Genomic DNA, 24,808 nt, shown 5'->3' with positions numbered 1-24,808 from the left:
GACAGTAGTGTTGTCATAGAAAGTACAGAAAAAAATAATGGACTGCTTAGAAAGAGTAAGATTAATATTTACGGCAAATATAAATATCTATACAAAAAAAAATATCATATATATCTATGCAATAGCTTTAATTTATGTGGAGGTGAATTATTATAAATTGTCTAAGATTACTGTAGAGTAGGATTCTATCGATAGAGTTTTCGGATTACATCTTAGAATTACATCTTTTAACAACATTTTTGGTTTTGTTTATTCTAAAAGGGAAAGACAAAAGGCTCTGCCCATACAGCAGCTCATGCTTCGCAATTTTGTTCGTAAATATCCTTTCGTTCGTAAATATTCCTTCCAATATCCTTATTCGTAGATTTCACCTGACATTTGTTTGGCAGACAGACAAAGAGCTGTTATATTCTATATTTAAAAGTTGTTTGTCTTTGATTTATTTTATTCGTTGAGTTTTGGTGAGTGTTATCTATTTTGCAGTTTAACTAAATTATGATTTATGTTACAAGTCCATTATTTTAATGAATTACTATAAATTTAATTAAAAAGTATTGTAATAAAGCATTAGAAATATTTTGTTATAATTCAGCAAATTGAGTTCTGGAAATAGCTATCAGTTTCTTTGACATACGTACCTACTTTATAGTTATTTTCTGATTTCTGATTTTGCGCGGGAATAGGAACTGTGAAGCCCTATTGGAATGATATTGTACATTTTTAACAATTAAAAATGACCGACGCATTGTGCCATTTAGTTGTAGATGGAAACGAAGTTTTGGAGTTCAAATTAGGTAAGTTAAATAGATATAGCTAATTTTAATACGCTAAATGCTGTTTATTGGTGTTGATTTTTTGGTGGATGGCCAAGCGCGACAGATTGGTACACATGCCAATATAGTTTTTCCAAAAGCTTTTTAAAGGGTGTTAAATAGTATTTATATTTTTTTTCATTTTAAATATCGAAACTATGTCTATCAATATTTATAATATATTAGTCATAATGTATGTATACAGTATACATAGATTCTGACAAAGTTTTACCAGATGATACTTATTGTGATTTTTAGAATACAGATTGTTTGAAAGGGGTCAAGTCGTATCATTGTATTATATTATATTGATTAATTGAATTGTGATGTAGAAATAAATTATCTATATTATAATATATAGTTAAAAGTTATCTCACTTTACATAGTTGACATATTTTTAATATTTTTTATTTGTAATAGTAATAAGACTGAATAAAAACCAGTGTGGAAGGCAACTTTCTTAACCTTATATAATTGAAATTGGCCTTAAAAATAATGATGATGTATAATATGTTTGAGTTTAATATTTTATATCTTGTGTGCCACTAAATGAGATAATTTTGAAAAATAAAAACTTGCTAGCCATATATCTTAACAGATCAACTTCCTCATGTTTCACCTACCATTTCTCATTGGTGCCGTACCACCATATACTGTTAGAGCAGGCATGGTTACTTTCCATTTTCATCTTTTGAAAAAATGTTCAAATAATTCAAAATACATAAAAATCAGGTCTATAAAACTTATATTAATACACACACATTCATAATTTTAATAATGGTATTTTTTTATACAATATGTTGTCTCTTGCATGTTTAATATATATTTTGTTGCAGTGAAATGTGTAGCAGATATAGAAAATGATGATACCAGTTTTGGCCCAGAAATGTGTCATCAAGTGTTTGGAGAAAATGAGAACATATTTGGCTATACAGATCTGCATATTAGACTATATTACAGTGCAGGAAGCCTTCAAACATATCTTGGTATTGAATATACAGATAAGGTATAAATTTGTTGTCTTTTTTTTAATATTATATTGAGTGCTTGGTATTCAAGTGTTTGTAATCAGATTACTAGAGCTGTTTAACTGATGGAGTATAGTAGTTTCTATAACAATATATGGAAATGTTGGCTTTTGCTGCTTTGTTTATAAATATATAGTTAGATATTATAAAATTATTTTACATAGTAAATGTAAATATACATATTTTTGTCAGATAATAAATATCAGAAATGTAAAGTAAGCAATGTAGTAAGTTTTATTTTGTGAGATCTTTTAGTTTTTATACTTCAAAATTTTTATTATAGATTGAACCAAGTAAGTCCGATGGGATGAGAGCAGATGACGTAGAAGGAGCATTAAAAAAAGTCCTGGCACCAGGATATGTAACAAATTTGGACCATTTTATTTCTTTGTTAGATAAAGACAAGTCATTTACACCACATGGTCAGCTTTTACATGCTTTTACAGTGACACCTAGTAAGTTTAAATCCCTAATTGTCATTATAGCTTCAATAGTTTCTTATCTTTATGATAATATTTTAGAATAAATAATAATTTTAAATTCTAGATGATGGTGGAAATAAAAGAACCTTTGAAGTGTACTTTTGTGAAACATCGACACCAGGTTTTCTTGCTTTCCATGAACGATTACAGACTTTTCTTCTCTGGTATGTGGATGCAGCATCTTTTATTGATGTAGATGACGATCAATGGAATTTTTTCATTGTGTAAGTAGATATTTTTTTTTATTAAATATATCGTTTAATGTTATATTTATAAACCTTCTGTATTAGAAACTAGTTTTTCCTGTGACTCCACATGTGGAAATAATAAAACATACCAGATGTAATTTGGATTCATTTTGGTATAGTAGTGTTTGTGTGATGCTGGAACAAATGCAAACAGGCGGAAATAAAAAAAAATTGTTTTAGCTACTATTGCACATCTTAATCTTTTTTTTGTTAAATATAAATTTTTAGTCATATATCAATAATTCTATGTCAGTGTTTTATAGAACCACTTTTATTTTAATAAAATTTTATGGAAAAAGTTATTATTATGTGGGGTATTAAGATATAATCTGTCATTATGTGTAATAGAACATAGTTCACAATAAAGTCGAATTAATTTGTGCTGTTCTTCATTTCATTGATAATATAGATAGTTACAATTTCATTTATGTATGTATATTAACATAAATCAATGAGATGTGATGTCATTATGTGCAAACAATGACGACCTCTGTGTTAGTCACGACCTCTTAGTTTGGGGACCAGGTCATTGGTAATGTCATTTGGCATGTTATGAATTTACAATAATTTAAGATTGTGCCCCACAAAAATGGTTAATTTGATTTAAAAACTAAATTGGGTACTGAACCGATTTTAATAAAATTTTTATGGGACCAGTCTCAAATCAAATAAAAAATCCATATTGCTTTAGAACTGATGGAGGTAGGATATACAAACATAAAAAATGCAACGAATTGAGAACTGTTTTTTTAAATTCAGTTGAAAGTAAAATCTATAGACAATATATTATTAAAAAGTACTGCCCAACAAGTTGTTTATTTCTATTGTAGATTTGAGAAGTACGCCACTAGCGAAGGTGAGTGGCGGTATGCTACGGCGGGTTACGCGACAGTATACCGGTACTATGCTTATCCGCACCACGCGCGCCCGCGCATATCACAGGTGCTCACACTACCGCCCTTCCGCAAGCTCGGCCTCTGCGCGCAGCTCTTGCAGGTGCTCCTTAAGATTATGTTTCACGAAAATAGTAAAGTATTAATACTATCTTTCGATATAGGAATAAAAAAAAGAATCTTCATGATTGACTAACTAATATTTTATTATGTAACTTTAAATGGTAAACAAGCTGAACACCCACTTGATGGAAAATAGTAACCGTCATCTATAGACATGAACAGTACCATGGATATAATAAAGTATACTGTTTCACCCATGATACTCCCCCATGTGTTGCCATTCCTGAGGACTACGATATTATGTCTCTGTACCCTGTAAATTCACTGCCATATTGCACCCTTCAAATTGAAATACAGCTATGCAAACACAACTGCTTCATGGTAGAAACACAAATGGGACAGAGGTACTCAAGCGAATGATTTTTGTACAAATTCTCACTATGGTTCTTACATTTTTTTTTTTTATTTACTGTGTTGTGACAAACATGTACATACAATTATATTAAATAATAAATTAATTTTAGAAATAGTTTTAGAGAATTAGCGCTTCAGAATCAATTCCATCATTGTAGCTAAATTTGTGTAGGGACCAATTCAGCTGCTTTAACAGCATGTGGACATTATTACATTAAATTATAACATTAAGTATTTGTAGAATAATAATAATACATTAATAATTTATGGTGAAAAAATTTTACTTATGACTTCAAATAAGTCCCTTTTTGTAATTAATCTAATTATATAAGTAATCTAATTTTATATATCATAGTAAATGTAAATATTTTTATTTTTAGGCAATATACTCCCATTTTACTATTTTACCTGACGTTGTGGACATCACTGTGGAGGATCCATCTCAGGATTTCCAAAGGATTAGGGATTACGTTGATGCCAAAAACTGTGAAAATCTACCAGCTTTTCAACCGGATAAACTATTTCAAGGGTAAATTAATAAATACTAGTACTTTTCCATGATCTTACTCACATGTATATTGTATATTTTAAATTAGGACAATCTGGGTATCTTGAATTACATTTGGTATATGGGTATGTATTTATTTCATTCAATTCCATTCAGGCATTTAAGTGTGATCGAGTAACTAACATAAAAACATCTTTACAAGTGTCATACAATCACACATAGTCATGTATTAGTATTTTAGAAATTTCTTTATTGGTCATTAAAAAATATTTTATAAATTTCAGTTTTTCACCTGAAATGGCGAATCAAGCATGTTTAAAATTCAAGATAAACAAGAAACAGGCGCGGAGGGTTTACGAGATATTGCGACTTAAGAATACAAACACATCGGACAAGACTGCTTATTTGAATTATAGACTAGTTGTTAAGAATAGACTTAATGCTCCTTTTCAGGTAAGTGTGGTCAATTATAAAGATTCTAAGGCATATAACATGGGGATGTGATTCATTACCTTTTTCTTACTTCAATATTGAATGTTGTCAGTATTAATCCAATAGACTTGATAGAAATGATTGAATGAATTGGGGAAGTACCACACCCTCACAGAATACCGACGCTAAGTGGTTGCACTTTTAGTGCGATCACATTCCGTATGGTGAGTGAGGGAGTCCGAGGCCCATCCCATACCCATCCCTTTCCTATTCCTAAAATCCTTTCCCCAACCCCGTCCCCCTATCTTACAACACGCAACCATGGCAGTGGAATTAAAAAAAAATAACATACCCCAGGGAGGTACCAGTAACCATGTTGCTGGAGAATCCTCCCTCGAGCAACCACGCTCGGGCTGCCCTGCGTATTCTGGGGGGGCAAAATTCCGCTCTTTGGAACCAAGGGCAAACGGAGCAAGATTTCTACGGCATCCCCTTCGCTCAATGTGAGCTTCTGCAACATCAGGGGATTACATTCTAACTTAAACGCTGTCCACCATCACCTAGAAACGGCGCGGCCGGCATTGCTCTTTCTAACGGAGACACAGATATCCTCTCCAAACGAAACTTCATACCTGACGTACCCGGGCTATAAACTTGAACATTGTTTTGTTTCGCGTGCCGGTGTATGCGCGTATGTCAGAGAGGATATCTGTTGTCGCCGCCTTGGAACTCTTGAAGGAACGGACCTGTCTATTTTGTGGCTGCGTGTAGACTGCAATGACCATCCTCGCGTCTATGCATGCCTATACAGGTCCCACAGCGGTAACATCGAAACCGACCAACTCATTGAGCACGTCCAAATGGCTACAGATTCCCTGCTCGAACAGATTCCTTCCGCTGAAGTCGTGATTCTTGGCGATTTTAATGCCCACCATACCGAATGGCTTGGTTCACGTACAACCGACTATGCGGGAAGATCTGTTCATGACTTTGCTTTGGCTTATGGTCTGACGCAGCTTGTTTCCTCGCCCACGCGAATACCTGATGTGTTGGACCATCCACCTTCACTGCTGGACCTTCTGCTGACCACCCACCCAGACAACTATGTGATTTCCGTCGAAGCTCCGCTTGGATCGTCGGATCACTGTCTGGTGCGGAGTGAGGTGCCTCTCATAAGTCCGATTCCACCACGTTCTACGGGTAGACGTCGTGTTTGGCACTACAGGTCGGCAGATTGGGATGAGATGCGGATTTTTTCGCATCTTACCCATGGAGGCAGGTTTGCTTCGCACTGGGGGATCCCAACGCCATCGCCAATTCCATCGCCGATGTGGTGCTTCAGGGAATGGAATTATTTATTCCTAACTCTGTGGTACCTGTCGGTGGGAAATCCCAGCCCTGGTATGGAGCCTCTTGTAGAATAGCATCTCGCCTGAAACAGGAGTGCTTCCTAGCCTGGGCCAAAGGTGTGGCATCGCGAGATCCTAACATCAGTGCCCTTAAAAAGAAGTATAACTTTGCCTCTAGGTCCTTCAAAAGAGTTTTGGCCACAGCGAAGTCAAAGCATATTGGTAGAATTGGCAAGAGATTGGCTAGTTTACCTTCGGGATCTCGAGCTTTCTGGTCTCTTGCCAAAGCTGCACAAGGGAATTTCTGTCAGTCATCTTTTCCACCGTTGCGCAGGGAGGATAACTCGTTGGCTCTGAACGCCAAAGAGAAGGCCGATCTCCTTGGATCTCTCTTTGCATCAAACTCGACATTGGATGACGGGGAGAAACTACCGCCGACCATCCCGCGTTGTAGGAGCTCTATGCCGGATGTTAAATTCACGCAAAGATCAGTGCGTAGAGCACTTCTCTCCCTTGAAATCCATAAGTCGAGCGGGCCCGATGGCATTCCTCCAATTGTGCTAAGGACGTGCGCACCAGAGTTGGCTCCGGTTCTTACGCGTCTTTTTCGGCTCTGTTACTCATCAGGTATAGTCCCAAAGTTTTGGAAGACTGCTTTGGTGCATCCGATCCCTAAAAAAGGAGACCGCTCAGATCCAGCTAACTATAGGCCCATAGCTATCACTTCCTTATTCTCGAAAGTCATGGAATCAGTTATTAACCATCAACTGCTCCGGTACCTAGAGGATCGCCAGCTGATCTCAGACCGCCAGTACGGCTTTCGACGGGGACGCTCGGCTGGTGATCTTTTAGTTTATTTAACACACCGATGGGCAGTGGAAATCGAGAATAAGGGAGAGGCCTTAGCTGTTAGTCTGGATATTGCGAAAGCCTTTGATCGGGTGTGGCATAGGGCACTAATCTCAAAACTACCTTCGTTTGGGTTGCCTGCGAGATTGTGCAGTTGGGTCGCCAGCTTTCTTAAGGAACGTAGCATTAAGGTCGTAGTCGACGGAGCATGCTCTGACTTAAAACCTGTGAATGCTGGTGTCCCGCAAGGCTGTGTACTATCTCCAACACTGTTTCTTCTGCATATCAATGATATGTTACAGATCAGTGATATTCATTGTTATGCGGACGACAGTACAGGAGATGCATTATACACCGGTCATGCAAAGATCTCGCGGGCACATACCGATGAGCTCCGGAACAGACTTGTGTCTGAAATCGAAACTTCACTCGATAAAGTTTCGATCTGGGGTGAACGCAATCTTGTTCACTTTAACCCTAAGAAGACACAAGTCTGCGCGTTCACCGCAAAAAAGACACCGTTTGTCGTATCACCTCACTTTCAGGGCACTTCCCTTGATAATAAGTCGAGTCTGGGGATTCTTGGCGTCGATATATCTAGCGACGTCCAGTTTTGCGGTCATCTGGAGGAAAAAGCTAAGATAGCTTCCAAAAAGTTGGGAGTGCTCAATAGGGTGAGACGGTATTTCACGCCAGAAAACCGCCTGAAACTGTATAAAGCTCAAGTGAGGCCACACATGGAATACTGTTCTCACCTGTGGGCAGGAGCGCCACAGTACCAACTCCTTCCGTTAGACCGCATTCAAAGTCGGGCAGCTCGAATTGTTGACGGTCGGCGTCTTACTGTCCGGCTCGACCCACTGAAACTGCGTAGAGATGTTGCATCTCTGTGCATCTTCTACCGAATTTATCATGGGGAGTGTTCTGAAGAATTGTTCGGATTGATACCTGCTGCAAATTTTCACCATCGTACAACCCGCCATAAACTAAAATTTCATCCCAACCATCTGGACGAGTGGCGGTCCTCCACCGTGCGTTTTTCAAGGCACTTTCTTCCTCGCACAACCACTCTTTGGAATCAACTTCCAGCAGCAGTATTTCCGAACCGATACGACAACATAACCTTCAAGAAAAGAGCATATTCCTTTTTAAAAGGCCGGCAGCACACCTGCAATGCCGTAGGTGTTGTGGGTGACCATGGGCGGCGGTAGTCACTTACCATCAGGTGAGCCGCATGCTCGTTTGCCCCCTGTGTTGTAAAAAAAAAAAAAAAAAAAAATGAATAACTGAGCTGAATTTGTAATATGGTATCTTTTTGAATGTATTTGATTTTCATAATATGGGTCCTAATTTCATTTTTTAGATAACTATTGGATTAAGTGGGGTGTTTGAGTTTCTGCCCAAAATATTTATTGTTAAATTTTTTGAATTTATCCAATTTTATCTATCTTAACCAATTACTGTTATTTTTTCGTACTTTGTAGTACTATTATTTGATTGCAATTTGCAGAAAAAGAAGTTAGAAATGAAAAAGCTTCAAAAAGTGTTATCTCCAGAAGAGTATGCAGCTACCATAAGTACGGCAGGTGTCAGTGAGACGCAAGGCCGTCTAGCCAGTCAATATATAGCGCTTGAGGACGAATACCGTCGCGTCATACATCGGATGGAGCAGATTTGATTGCGTCTCCTTGATTTCAATTTGTTCACAAAATTTATAATAAAATATGTTATAAATTGCAACTTTGTAATTATTACACATTGCAGTCAAAATTTTTAAAGAATCTTGAAAATGAATCGATCACATTCTATAAATTTTCATGTCTATTTTCTTATGTTTTATTTCAAATAATAATATGAAATGCGAATGGTGGCAACAGCATTAGCATGTAAAGATTTACTCTATAAACAAAAGATGTTCTATATGTTTTCAAAAGTAATTGTATTGCAATGTTGTTGGTAAATAATTAATCGAAGAAATTATAAATATCTCAGTCAATGAATGTTTACGGCATAGCTCTGAAAATTCTCTAAATTTTGAATAATAGTTTTTGTCAACACAGTCAAATAGAACGAAATATTTTTGAAATAAATTCGGTTTTCAATTTAACAATGTGGTTTTATTTGATAATAGTTTCAGAATCACGTGTTTCTAACAACATTATGAGTAGCCAAAAATAATAATCATCATAATATCAGCCTATAACTGTCCACTGCTGAAGATAAGTCCGGTTGCCAGTAATTGTTGGCAGGCGATTAGCAACCGCTTTAGAGATGTTTCAAGAGGAACGCTGCTGTTCAACCCTCGTCCTCCCTTAGTCACCTCTTACAACTCCTACGGGAAAGGAAGGGGTAGATAGGTATTCTGTACCGGGACCACAGGGCATAAAATAATATTGTTTTATAAACCAGCCACGAAATTATATCTTGGTGTGCTTTAGACTGGTATTTTTTGTGGTCCTTTCAAATACTGAAGGGGAAAAGAAACTGCAGAATTAAGGAAATTATTGTATTTATATATATACACATTATTTTAATGACTCTGGAATGAATTCTTGAATTCTGGTTCTTATTTTATTCCGGGGTCAATGAGAACGCGACGTATTATCCGCTATGTAATATGTTTCACCAAACCATTCACTATGTTCATCTAGGTATCTGCAAAAAGAAGGGAAATATAAGTTTAGAATGATAGATTTTGATATGATTGTCAGACAACAATAATAAAGGAATGTACTTACTGAACAAACATATCAATGTGTTTCAGAATTAACTTTAACTTGAAGTCTGGCATCTGCGTTGCATTCAAGAAGTCCGGTAATTTTACTATAAATATAAAAATCGCTATTAGCCAAAACGTACTTATGTTTGAACTATTACGTATTATACATACCTACAGTGGTATCTAACTGTGAAATTCGTAAAGATGAAGTAATTTTAGTCAGACAAAAAAATCTAAACAATCGTTATGGTTTCTATTGTTCTTGTTACGACGTTTCTAATATAATAAAAGAAATAAATTAATATTCTTATTACCAAAAAGCCGAGCGAGGTGTATTGCGCCGTAAACTCGACACGGGAGATGCTCGGTTCCTTCACGGGGTATTATCTGCCATTTCGCTACCTAAATGAATGATTAATATGTATAATTTTTGGAAAACATTATTATTATAGGACTAGATTATTCAATATAGTCAGTTCTTTTTTTTCAAACCTAAAAAAAAAGTTTTTTTATTTTTTCATGTTTGTTACCTCATAACTCCGTCAGTTCTAAACCGATTTGGAAAATTCTTTATCTGAAAGGATATATTTACACATTGGTCCCAAAGAATTTTTATTAAAACTAGACATTCAGTTTTTGAATTATTATTTTAATTGATTGATATCACCATAATTGAAGTCGGTTATTGTTGTGGAACCACAATTTAATTATTTAACACATAATTAACTTTTTGTTTTTAATCCCTAGTATAATACTGATATATTAAAATAAATTGTGGATTAAGTTGCAACTATTCAATAAATAATAATTATAGTATTTTCTTACTTTTTGTGGCAACCGAATATGCATTCGGCCTGATGGCAGTGACCACAGCAGACTATAAATGCTTGCAACCCTTGTAACAATCCTTACTAATATTATAGAAAGGAGGGAAGGTAATTGTTAATAATGAGGTCTTGCAGCCTCATTAGCAATATCAATTAGGTTGATCTCCATACCATTTCTCCTGGAATCCATCGTGGTTAATTCTATGGAATTTGTCACGATGGGCCTGTGGTCAGATCTGGTAGGTAGGTATCTGACCACAAACTGGTGCCTCACCAGTGTACACCGATAACCCGCATGGGGTTACCATTCCATTTATACCCATAAAAAATAATAAACATGAAACAGAAGGTTTGTTTGTTGCCTTCTAGCTCCTTAATTACTTAACTAATCACTATGAAATTTGATATACACATAGGTACTATATGGGATGGAGGATATAGGCTATTTTTTATCTCGGTCAGTAAACATATCGCGGTCACGTGGACGAATGTTAGACAAGCATTTGTAGGAAGATCTCTAAACATATATTAAACAGCTGTCTATCGCAAGTTTAACTTTTTGTGGCTCCAAGATGCCCCACTGCGTTGTTCTCCTCCTTAATACGGCTATGCCTATATCCAGATATGAAATGTTAAAAGGAGTAACGGTTAAACACTATGCCTTATTTTGGTTGCGAATTTAGTTTTCATATAAGGCAAATATTTGTTTTCATGGTTGGCCGTGCACACTCCAGGATGCTCTTAATTATACACATTACACGGTATTATTTAATAATATGTAACGGTATTAGTATTATGGTACCTTATCAAGTAGTAGCGAGAGAGGTGTCCGCGTGGTAGGGGGCACGGCCGGTGTAGCCTGCGTCGGGCGGGACCAGCTCTCGCTCATCGACGAACCGCTGCTGCCCACGCTGCGATAACACGACACACCACATAAATCAACGTAGCTCTACAATACTATTATAATCTATTCAACTAATTTTTGTTTGTCCTCTCTCATTTTACTTTTAATGCATGGAAAATATCAGATTTAGTGGAAAGAAAGCAAATATATACACATAAATTATTAAAAAAAGGAAAGAGAGAGGAGACAAAAAAATTCAAAAAGAAAGAACTAGAACATCAGAATTCGTTAGCAAAAAAGGAGATACAACGACGAATATTTTCAATTTACTTGTACACAGTGTACTATTCAGCATTATTTACTGATTTTGAAATATTTATGTATTACCTGGAGGAAAGTGTTTCAAAAGTGCGTGGTTCACCCGTAGAAGTGGAAGGGGCTGGCTCTTCGTTTTCTGACTGTGACACCGCTGACTTATAAGAGCGTAGTCTAAACAACGATAATGTATATTTAGAAATCTGGCTCCTGATGCAAGTTCATAGTATGTTACTTTTCCGACTTATATATACATCGTAAGTACATTCTACCATGTTGTACCGTTTGTATCTACCGTGAAGCAGTTGTGTTTGCATGGCTGTGTTTCGATTTGAAGGGTGGGATATGGCGTGAATTTACTGGGTACAGAGGAATAACACCTGAGTTCTCAGGAATGGCAACGCATGGGGGTATCATGGGCGAAACAGTATTCTCTGTTATGTCCATGGTACTGCTCATGTCTATAGGCGACGGTTACTTATTTCCATCAGGTGGGCCGTCAGCTTGATTGCAATTCTAAGTTGTATAAAAAAATACATATGCGTAGAGTGATAATTGGATATGTCTATTTATTTTAGTATTGTGGCCTAGTGGTATATTATTCAATTTTTAGACCTCTAAGATCATGAAGTCGAGACCGGCGAGTCGAAATTTATAATAATTTAACTTTTGTCGTAATGGCAAGAGTCGACAAATGCATTTGAATACAAAGTCTAAGGTCGTGCTCGTAATAATTTTTTTTTTACAAGATAGATAAATAATTATAAAAAATATATGAAGGTTCGACTTACCTCCTAGCGACGTTTCCGCTTCGCGTCACAGAGCGACCCTCGCGGCTTTTCGCCGATGCCCACGTATTATTCTGATTGTCTTCACTAGTTGAATCATTTCTAGTGGATAATTTATCGTTTGCTTCTATTTTCGGCGATTCTTCATAACTATTCGTTTGTGGTAAACCTAAAATACACTTGGCGTTGTAATTATAGTCGTTATGAAAATTTTACTCATATTTTCTGAACGGTTTGGAATTTTTATACGAGTATGTGGAAAGAGAAGGATTCATGCTCCATTTTTACCTAAATAGATTACATATTGGGCTTATGCAATCTACATATTACATGTATATTGGCCTAATCTAAATCAGAAATTTAAAATATGATATATAAAAAGAATAGAATCTTTTTATATATCATATTCGAGGGAATTCCTCTTTGTCCATTAGTAAAATATTATTTAAGAAATCAGTTCAGGGTATAATATATTTAAAGAAATTAAAAGGCATTAAATTTTTAAAAATAAACAAAAATTTGACATTCTGAGTGAAGTAGGTTTAAAATGTGTAGCCAAAATATGGGAACCTGTGGTATTAAAATGTGAATTTCAGTTAATTCACCTGCAGGTTTCTCTCCTTCAACAGGATCTGGTGGTAAATGAGAATATTCAGGCATTTTAGGGCTCTTTAAGTCTTCCTCAGCTGAAGCAAATGTACCGTCATCTTGGGAATTGTTTTCATCATCTTCAACTTCTGATTTAATGACGTCTTCTGGCATCTCTCTGATTATAGAACAATACATTTAAGGTAAAAAATTAGATCTCCACGTAAAAGAGTGAGTGAATAAGAGTAAAAAAGGGAGAGGGAAGATTTTATCTCATTTTCTATATACTTGGATGTATATACAGGTGGTTGGGGAAGTTATGGAAACAACTAGTACATACTCTATATATATTAAGTTTGGATTCGTATGTATTTTTTATTAAATCCAATATATTATATATGAGGGTAGGGAATTGTTAATAATAAAGGTCAAACAGACCCATTGCACCAACAATCACGTTTGGCTAACTGTCATACTTTCATCCCTCGCTGGTGGCCCGCCAGCTTATACTGATAGTGTTAAAAGTGTAGTATTATATAGTTTGTTTAAATAAAACTTAATAAAAAAGCCGGTCAAGTGCGAGACACATTTGCGCAACGAGGATTCCGAAGAAAATCATCAAGTTTAAATTTTTTTGTGAAATAACTACAAATTTACGGTTTTCGGATTTTTTCCTTTCATGATTCTAGGTCAACGGGAACTACTCTACAGGTTTTCTCTTTGCGAATGTCAAAATATGCAATATAAATGAAACATAAACGGCCGTATCTTTTGATTGCATCGATTTAGAAGCTAGATTTTTCACTGCTTTAAGAGATTGCAGACTTTAATATAATATATGATATTAATATCATATGTTGTTGGTGTCTGTTTTCCAAAATAGAAGAATAAAATTGTATCCTTGTCGTTTTTAAATAATTAAATGTTAATTTAGTTTCATAATCTTGAAACATATTGGAATTTAATACCATTGTTATTGGCAAAACTCCCCTTATGTTCAGAAGTGGATAGATAACGGCTGAAATGATGATGATATATAAAATAAATCTAAAATATTTAATAATATTTTTGTCACTGGAATATACGAAATGTTTTGTAACTTACTCTTCAATGTACTGTCCGCATATTTCGTGGTATTGATTCAATTCTTGTTTGTACAGCAAATGTCCACGCAGAACGAAATCAAAGTACACCCGTAAACCATCCGCCACTTCGCGTACTAAATTTAATCTGTGGATAATATATAACGTTTGCTTTTAAATTTGGCCAGCATGTTTTTAATAAATAAGTTTGTATGACTATGTTACGATTCAAGGATATGGCAGTAAAATTACAGCAAAAGCAGGCATAGCACCTTAGTTCTGAAGAATGACAATATTACCTCTCATGAGTATCAGTTTTACCACTGTGGGTGGACACAATGTCTACAGGAGTCTGTTACCATGTCCTATCAGGTGGGTGGTGAATGATTTTATTTTAATTTGAAATATTTATTCCACTATAGTATATATTATTCTTGTTAAAAACCTCAATAAATATTTATTATATACATGTTATATATAATTATAACAAACTAGATAAAGTTTCAACCTGCAAGAGACGTCGAGGAGGTCGGGACGACGCGGCGGGTCGTGCTTGGCGCGCGCGGATTGTGGGGTGTGTGGAGTATGTACAGGTTGTGGAGTTTGTGGGGTTTGTGGGGCTTGTGGAGCTTGTGGGGTGTGCGGGGGGTGCGGGGCGTGCGGGGCGTGTGTGCGGTGTGCGAGGGGTGTGGCGGGTGCCAAGCGCCGGCGCGCGCGAACCACTTCACAAACGATTCCAAGATTTGCGCCGCGCAAGGCGCCGCCGGCAGCACGGACACCCGACCCCGCTTCACTACCAGGTGATAGTCGAATGTCAATCGGTCTCTGTACAAAAAACAAAGCAATTAACTGGGTAATTAATTAGTTGAACCATTTGGGTAAGCACAGTTCATCTTAGGTTTTACCAACATATACCATCAGGCGAGATAAGACCGAGTACAAAATCCATCATCTAATAAATAAAATCGAAACTTATTTTATTTGTTTTTAAAAACAAATGAACATAACGAAGTCACAATAAACTCGGCTGTTGTTATGTTTTCAAATTTTAAGATAGTTTATGCCCCCTATACTTATTAAATACTATTTGATCCGCCCGGCTTCGCACGGGTGCAATGTGTGTTTGTATAACTTTTAAAGTGTTCAACACACTTTAGTAAGGCTGGTATATGGACGTGTGTGAAAGTATTGCCCTAATATTCTTTAAAATTTTAAAATGAATGGCTTGTACAATTTATTTTACTTTTAACATAAAAATCATCTTTTTGGCTGAGATATTAAACTTAGATATATGGTGTCGCGGACATTTTTGTAAAGCAAGTTTCATTCCGGTAGCAGCAGATTTTTTGCAGTCTTCTCTTACAACTATTGTGATTAATTATTGAAAATATATATTTATCAAAATAAAAAGTAGTCTACAGCATAGATCATATACCTTTCTAACAGTAAAAGCATTTAAAATTGGAGCAGTAGTACCGGAAATTACCCTGAACATCCAAACTTACAAATTTTACCTCTTTATAACATTAGTATAGATTGTTGACTTGTAGGAAAGCCTCCTATAAATAACATGTTTCTGATTACACCTGTCATTAAAATTCATCAAGCAGATATCTATTATAATTTAAGTAATTGTTTTTATTTGTATAGCAAAATATTAAATTGTCATATATATATATATATATACATTTTAAAATTAGTAAGTTAGGTACCTGAGAGCAGAAGGTAGAGGTATGTGAGCTCGTCCAAGATGTGCGTGTGGGGGAGGCGAGTGCGGCTGTGAGCTAGAACCGGAACCAGATGATGAATCCGTATCACCAGTCTCACCTTCTGTTTTGTACAACATTCATATAGCTTAAATTAGCTACATCAATGTTATAATTTATATTCTACATACATATATATGAATTATTATGAATGTTAATAAGATGACTGATGATAATTAACTGATGATAGAATTGACTTTCCTAGCAATTCATGTCTGTAGGCTATGGTTACCATTTTCCATCAGATGGGCTGTCAGCTTATTTGCCATTCTAAGTTGCATAAAAAGAACTTCTGCACATAGACATGTATGGCAGAGGTTGCAGAGCTTTAAATACGGCAATATATTTCTGAGACCTACAAATATTTTGTTGATTGCTGTAACTCAATTTAGTGAGAAGCAGTATCTATAAGTTCCTTTTAAAAATTATTTAATGTTATATAGGGCCTACTGTTTACAGAAATGTAGCATCATAGATGTGTCAAAATGTGCTATGAAATTCATGTAACTAAAATAATCTCATGAAAAAAACACTATATGGACATAGATTTAGACATTTCTGCTATGGCCTCATGGACAATGAGCTTACAAAATGCATACCATCAGGTTGTGTGCTGCTAGAGGATCCATCATCGCTGAAGCCATGACGAGCACGTTTTGCAGGTCCCGCAATTGTATTTGAGCTACCACCCTTTTTACGCTCCCGTCGATATAGATAGGCACCACTGTGTATAAAATATGTTCTACATTAGAGCCTTAGATTAATTCATTTAAATAAATATTTTTTAATAAAATTTTCCACCTTCTAGACAAGCTATAAACAAATCTATTGATTGATAATATTTAGTCACCACCCACATTAGAAGGAACAAGACACATGTACATGGCCATTTTATTCTATTTCATAGACTTGCTAGCAATTTTAGCAATAGATTCATTTGTAATTTGTCTAGGGATGAAGTATTTTGTGATTGTTGTTTTCACTGAAAAATGTTTTTATTTGCCTATACATGTTTTTAGAAATGTCACTATATACTTGAGATTGTCATTTTAAAATCAATTGCATAAACAAATAATCAAAAGATAATAAAAATATTTAACTCTGCCTCTCTAACCACAACATTAGAATCAACAAATAAAATTGGTGACAGCTAATTAAATTAAAAGAAGAAAAGATAATAAAAACAGTGGAATAAAGTACAAGTATATATTGAACCATATTGCAAGTTTCAAACCATAGAGGATTATATGCAAAATCCTTCAGATTAGAAAAAACAAGAGAAAAAGTAGGTGCTGTCTTTCTTTGCCCTTATGATATGAAGTATTAATAATTATAATAATATTTATTAAATTAAGTATTATATAGGTAAAAAAAATACAGAACAAATTTTGTTTTTAAAGTATAAACAACTCACAGCTGTAATTGTGATTTTTCAGCAAGGTCTCGTTGTAACTGTCTATTTTCCTCCGTATCTTTTAAAACAAAGTCTTCACTGACACAACGATCCCAAGATGAATTCCAGCCTTGAAAGTGAATTAGGTATTCAACTGTGCGTCTTCCACGTTTGTCTTTACTTTCTATAACTTCTAGCACCTGTAATATTATAAATGTGAAAGTGAGTTTTTTTTTATTATTTGTTACTTTACAGTGTCTTAATAGTTAAACCAAATACTATGAAATTTGGAATACATGTACTATATAGGATGGAAAAAGCTATAGGCTATTTTTTATCCCGGTCACACAGACAGTCTGAGATAAAAGCTATACAGTTATATTATTATTGATAGTATAATAGTCTGTGTTATATAGGTAAATATTAGTAATTATAAAAAATATATAATTTTAGAGAAAGACAAGTTAAAGGCGGTGATACTGAAATAAGTATTGGCGGCAGTGAAAATTTTACAACAAAAAATTAAATAAACATCTTGATAAATTCGTTTTAGTAAATGACTACAGTTGTTTCAAGACTTTAGTTGTACATAGTTCATATATAAGCTTACCTTGGAATCGTAAAGAACTTTAGCTTTTGTAGGGTCTGGCTCATAGCATAACACACGCTCTCCTTCACTAAACTTGTAACGTACGCCTCGTGTCGAAACCATATTTTATTCTATTTATAATTATAATATCCTACAACTAAAGAGCTCAAGAATCAGTCAGAATTACCTATATTAGCAGTGCAAAATGTAATTGTAACAATCCAATGTTTGTTCTTGAAATTTTCGACTTGTTTAATTCACCTATAATATTTATTACACACTAAAACACTGATATTGTACCCTTACTTTTGAACATATATTTTTCTACGTTATAAGTAGACATTTGTAACTTTTCTGTAATCTTTATTGGATATAAATCGCTTTTGTTTATCGAAATCAATCAAAGTAGCGTCGCGTTTCAGTTTGCGCTGGATTGCGCTTTGCGGTTTTTTTTCTTGTTTCATTGTCATATATCAAAGTTGTCATTTTGTTTTGACAGTTTGACAGCTTATTTTTTTACATATAATAGTCACGGTTTAATGCAAAGAAACTTATTCGTACAGCTATGTGTGATTCTGATATATTTTATACTTTCTCACGTAAAAACTATTGAACACATTTGAATGAAGATAGGCACATTGTTCGGTCATATTCTTACTTTAAATATAACGATTCAAACGGGCGAAGTCGAGAAGGTATAATTAACCTAATCCTATTCTATTATTACAAATGCGAAAGTTTATAAGGATATGTGGACAACAATGGTTTGCTACCCAACGAAAGTTACATAAGTGGGTTACATCAGTTATATGCCACCTACGTTTGGGACATATCTGTACACCTGTATTCTTTACCAAAATCCGAATTTAAGATCACTCTCTGAATGAATGTGGCTTAGCTGAAGGAACCTTAGAGCATCTATTTTTTTAATGCCCCAAATTGACTCTTCCCCTCTATGACCTGTTGCCTGTAAATATTCCATTTCTTTTTACTTTAGTCCACTCTCCTCTGGTTAAGGTACTGACCAAATTTAAATATACCTACTAATAATATAAAAATTTAAAATATAAATATATGTCAATCTTTACGCTTTTGATAAATGGATCTTGCTTGTAAATTGGAAATATTAATGCTCGTTATTTAATCTTCCCCTAATCGAAATGGTTTACTTCCATGTTGATCTCATGCTTATTGGTTTCATCATTTTTGTATGGAACAAAACAGTTATTTATACAAGCACATTATATGCGTGCAAAAAGAAAAATAGAAATTTATTACAAATAGTTTCCTAATAATAAAAATTGGATGACTTTCATGGCATCGCGGTAGGCTTGTTACTTTGCGTATTTGAAGTCCCGAGTTTGATTTCCGGTCGATTCAATTAACTTTTCACACCGATGTGTGTTGCCTGGTTTCTAATAACACGAGGTATCGTGGTGTGATTGTGGTACTTACGTATTTACTATACAAACCGTGTAGCCAGCGTGGTGATATTCAGCTTTATTCTAATAATAAGTTAATGGAAAGCCAAAAGTTATATGACATTGATACAGACTACCTAACTTCAAAAATCAATAGTTTAGAATCTTCGCTTCATGATTTAAATACAAAGTATATTATCTCTCAGAAACAAATCCAGGAGCATATTTTAGCAATGGATGATCTGATTGATGTCAGTAAATACAATGCTGACCGTTTTGAGTCGTTGACTAAGCATTGTACATGTAATCACACAAATATATCAAATAATAATTCAGTTGTAACTGTGCTGGAAAATGAAGTTCAGGGTGTTTGTGCCAGTGACTGTAACCCTAAGAGTAGCACAATGGTGTTCTCTGACAGAATAGGCTGTAACTTTGGGTCTATTTTGAAGTATCATCTTAAGGGTGATTTATTAAACTACTGCATGCCAGAAGCATCATTTACACAAATAATAAATAAAATTAAGTCTACGAAAATGAACAATATGACCACAATTGTGTTATTTTTTGGTAATAGTATTCAATTAAATAGGCAGGATGTAATTAAAGGAATTGAATATTTATTACAATTAAATGTGTATAAGATTGTATTGTGCGCTTTTCCTTACACAAATAGACATTTTCATAAAAAAATTAACAGTAAGGTACATTACCTGAATAACTTATTACATACATTGACATGTCGTCATAGTGACATTTTGACATTTTTTGATACTAATAGTTTTATTAGTGATTTTTATTTGACAAAAGATACAATGTATCTTTCTAAATCATCTAAAAATAAAATAGCCACTTTAGTGGCTTATAATATTGACTACATGAACAGTTTACATGGTAAACTTAAACATAAAAATGCTGACATAACAGATAATTCTATTAATATTTGTGACATAAGGACTATGACTGCAGATTTAAACTGCTCACAAAGACAAAGGGAAAGCAATCAGAATTAATAATTGTTCATCAGAACATACAAAGTTTTCCCGGCAGCGAGTTAATTATACAATTATTTTTAGAAAAGTATAATATTGATATTGTCTGTTTCACAGAACATTGGCTTAAAGAAAGCAATATGATGTTCAATTTAAATAATTATAACGTTGTCAGCTGCTTCAATCGAAAGTCAGTTAACAGAGGCGGGTCTATGATAATTGCAAGAAATAATATTAAAGTAAAGGAACGTGCTGACATTGTTAGACTTTCTATTGAGTGTTGTATAGAATTATCTTGTATAGAACTAGAAAATTATATCCTTATATGTGTGTACAGGCCTCCTAATAGTGATTACAATGTTTTTGAAGGGGTGATGGAGGATATTTTAAAAAAAATATTTAATAGTATTAAAAAAATTATTGTATGTGGAGATTTTAACGTTGATATTCTTTGTAACACACCCACATGTACAAAATTTATTAGTTTATTTCAGTCGTTTGATTTATGTCATGTCTTTCATGAACCCACTCGTGTAACTGCCACGTCTGCTACTTGTCTTGACAATGTTTTTTGTAACTGCGAGTATACAGAAAAATTCATAATAAATAAACTTCCTTCAGATCACTGTGGTCAAGTTGTTAAGTTTAGCAGTCAAATCAATAAAGTCAACAATAATAAAAAATCAAAAAGACAAATAAATGTTTACAATATTAATAAATACAAAAGCGCGATTAAAAATAAATTGGATTTGCTGTTACAATCTAGTAATAATCCTGATTATCTTTACACCAAGCTAATTAATATTTTATCCGGAGAATATGAACAATTTTTCAAGAAAAAAGAAGTTCATGTTAAATCTAAATTCACGGAATGGGCAACAGTAGGAATACTTAAAAGTAGAAATATTTTGTTTGATTTATACGATCAAAAAAAATATCGATTTGATGACAAATTCACCACTTATGTAAAAAATTATTCTAAAATTTTTAAAAAAGTTTGTATTATGGCTAAGTCTAATTATTTTAATAAACAAATTAAGCAGTCTTCTGACAAAATTAAAACCATCTGGAGCATTATAAATAAAGAAACTGGAAGATCTAAAATAGCCTGTAATCAATTTACATTAAATTATGATAATAAATTAATATCAACAACAAAAGATGTAGTTAATATTTTTGAAGATTTTTTTGCTAATATTCCGATTGATATTACATCTTCTCTGGACTCATCTCAATCTCGAGCAAAAAAATTACTAGAGACTAATATCGGTTGTTGTTCTTTAAGATTTAAATTTTCACATGTTAGCCCCTTTCATATCATAAAAATATTCAAACAGCTAAATTTAAAAAATACGGAAGACCTTTGGGGCATGTCTGTAAAAGTAGTTAGTTCTTTCATAGATATTGTTGCTCCATATCTAGCCACTATTTTTAATAAATGTATTGATAATGGCGTTTTTCCACATTTAATGAAATTTAGCAAATTAATCCCACTATTTAAATCAGGAGATAAATTTGAGCCAGGGAACTATAGACCTATATCTATTTTGCCAGTTCTAAGTAAGGTGTTTGAAAAGATAATGTTAAATCAAATGTTACATCACTTCAGGGTTAACGGACTGCTTCACAGTCAGCAATATGGTTTCACCGCCGGCAAGTCTACCACTGACGCAGGTGTTGCGCTAGTGACACATATTTTCGAATCTTGGGAGAGGTCACAGGATGCACTCGGAGTTTTTTGTGACCTATCAAAGGCATTTGATTGTGTGGATCATAAAACGCTTTTGTACAAGCTCGAACATTATGGTATAAGAGATAATGATCTAAACTTAATGAGAACTTATTTAGAGGATAGGGTTCAAACTGTAGATATTGACGGTGTAAAATCTAAGGGAGCTAATATTAAGATGGGCGTTCCACAAGGGTCAATCTTAGGCCCCTTTCTCTTTTTAATCTACATAAATGACCTTCCCTTTATGGTAGAGAAAATTGCAGATATAGTGCTGTTTGCGGATGATACTTCGTTAGTGTTTAAAATTGGACGTCAAAGTAATCAATTAGACGATGTAAATTGTGCTATGTCTGCAATATTAAATTGGTTTACATGTAATAACCTATTATTAAATTCCAGCAAAACAAAGTGTATAAAATTTACACTTCCTAATGTAAGACTAATAAATACACAGTTATTGCTTAATGATGAAATAGTAAATTTTGTTAATGATACAGTTTTTTTAGGTATAACAGTGGACTCGAAATTACAATGGGGGCCCCATATTTCAAAATTGGCCAGTAGACTCAGTTCTGCTGCATATGCAATTAGAAGAATTAGACAATTAACAGACGTGGCAACGGCTAAACTTGTATATTTTAGTTATTTCCATAGCATAATGTCTTATGGCATACTGCTGTGGGGTAAAGCAGCCGATATAAATACTATATTTGTTTTACAAAAGAGAGCCATACGTTCTATTTATGGTATGGGTTCGAGAGAGTCATTACGTCAGTGCTTTAAAGACTCAAATATCCTCACAGTTACTTCACAATACATTTATGAAAATATTATGTATACACGGAAGAACTTAGAGAGTTTTAAAAAACTCAAAGACTGTACAAGTAGAAACTTACGCAATATAAATAAGCTTATTTTACCTAAATGCCGTCTGCACAAAATCAGTAATTCATTCTATGGTAATTGCATAAGATTTTATAATAAACTGCCGGAATCTGCATTAAATCTGACAGAGAGGCAATTCAAATCTTATATTAAACAATTTTTATGTAAGAAAGCCTATTACAGGATAGACGAATTCATAGATGACAACATATCAAGTAAATAATTAGTTTATTAGCATACAACGTTATAATTTTATTTTCTCATTGCTTTCTTGATTTAATTGATTAATTTTAGAAATATGAAAGCGTAGCGGTTTTTTGTATTAATTGCCGCATGCATTCTTATGTAAAATGTGAATACTATAACTATCAGATGGCAATTGTGAGTAGCTTTGACGTGGTCTAGTGTTTTGAGTAGTCATGCTCACTAAAATGTCCAGACTTGTGGCGGCGTGGTGGGCCGGGTCATTGGGCTCCCTAAAATATGGTCGAGCGCAGTGATGGCTGGCTCATCCGTCATACTCGTGAACGGGTGCTGCTTGTAGGGACTGGTCTGCTCTAATCACTATGACTGATTTCCTCTTATTAATTGTTTAAGCAGTTGGTTATGTATTCAATATTTTTTTTTTCTTTTTGAATATTTAATTGAATTAGTGCTAATTGGTGGTTTGTATTCACACAATTAAACTTGAAAATGTAAAGTAATAATAAAATTATTTAAAAGAGCAACACGCAAGTTTCTTGCTCGTTCTTCTTGTGATGAGACAGCTTTCCGAACGAGCGGTAGATTAAAAAAAAATGTAATGACTTTTCAAAAGTGCTTCAATGTAAGTTTATTTGAATAAATGATTTCTATTCTATTCTATTCTATTCTATTCTATTCTATTGTTATAAGAAGAGATTTATACCCGTCAGTGGTTACTGAGTTAGGATGATAATGATGAGGTATTTATATTAAGGTAGAAACGAAAAATTTAAATTTCACGAGGTTTACACGTTAAATATTATAAAATTATACATATTTCAATGAATACTAGTACGTAATTCCTCTATCCATGGTATACCAAAGAGTGATTATTAACCCTTTAGATATAAATAATCACCAAGTCCGCAGTTACATCTCAAATTCGACTCGACTCTCTGGCTGGAATATATTTAAGTACCAAGATTGGTATGTATGAAGTGGTGTAGGTTACAGAACACTGCAGCTAATCAAGTCAACCTCATCTAAGGGCGTAGGTGCCTGAATGAGACGGGTTATGTTGCGTAACAGTCTGGCCGCAGGCACCCGGCGACTAGTCTCGTGAGAACTATGGAAATATCAAGGTTGTTTGTACCGCGAGACGTTAACATATATTATGTGAATTCACCTTCTTCACCTCTAGATATTTTCATGACATGCTTGGTAATATCCAGTTGTCGATTATTTAGTAGATACTAACCTAATAGATTATTCAAGTAATTATTTTTCATTTTAGTAGTTTGAATATGAACAAGATCATAAGTCTTGTTAGAAGCAATTATAAAGCAAATTAGTGCTTCGCTTAGTATTCCTTATCTATGAATATTATTATTATTATTGTGGTATACTCATAAGTACATATCTGATAGTGTGGTCTTGAGAGGCTCTCGTCTTACTCGAAGTGTAACGGTGCGAGTGTGAAGTTTTTCCAAATGATGTAATTTTTCAATAAGTATTATTATTTTTCACTACTATTAAAATGAAGATTCACTATTGAATTAAGAATGAAAAATTTTAAAATGTAGTTATATTCATACTGTAAATAAAA

The 24,808-nt window shown here is 34.2% G+C and overlaps 2 protein-coding genes across 2 annotated transcripts; one reads left to right on the top strand and one right to left on the bottom strand.

Annotated features, from left to right (window-relative positions):
- Positions 1-313: 313 nt before the first annotated feature.
- On the top strand, positions 314-9,188 carry LOC113520351 (histone acetyltransferase type B catalytic subunit). Its single transcript, XM_026905667.3, has 9 exons — positions 314-461; positions 684-794; positions 1,649-1,818; positions 2,124-2,295; positions 2,387-2,546; positions 3,401-3,566; positions 4,321-4,469; positions 4,733-4,901; positions 8,589-9,188. Exons 2-9 carry the CDS (start codon positions 734-736, stop codon positions 8,754-8,756), a joined length of 1,215 nt encoding a protein of 404 aa, XP_026761468.1. The 5' UTR covers positions 314-461; positions 684-733; the 3' UTR covers positions 8,757-9,188.
- Positions 9,189-9,570: 382 nt separating this feature from the next.
- LOC113520359 (protein male-specific lethal-3) lies at positions 9,571-18,452 on the bottom strand. Its single transcript, XM_052898133.1, has 14 exons — positions 18,011-18,452; positions 17,422-17,600; positions 16,607-16,731; positions 15,954-16,071; positions 14,936-15,066; positions 14,750-14,807; positions 14,264-14,389; positions 13,177-13,337; positions 12,575-12,740; positions 11,856-11,957; positions 11,427-11,535; positions 10,112-10,199; positions 9,817-9,901; positions 9,571-9,733 (listed from the first exon to the last, which is right to left on the bottom strand). Exons 1-14 carry the CDS (start codon positions 18,110-18,112, stop codon positions 9,661-9,663), a joined length of 1,623 nt encoding a protein of 540 aa, XP_052754093.1. The 5' UTR covers positions 18,113-18,452; the 3' UTR covers positions 9,571-9,660.
- Positions 18,453-24,808: the final 6,356 nt, after the last annotated feature.

This window comes from Galleria mellonella, unplaced genomic scaffold (genome assembly GCF_026898425.1).
Source record: "Galleria mellonella isolate WM207_F2 unplaced genomic scaffold, CSIRO_AGI_GalMel_v1 utg40, whole genome shotgun sequence".
In the NCBI taxonomy this organism is placed as follows: Eukaryota; Metazoa; Arthropoda; class Insecta; order Lepidoptera; family Pyralidae; genus Galleria; species Galleria mellonella.
This window is presented reverse-complemented; position numbering and strand designations above follow the sequence as displayed.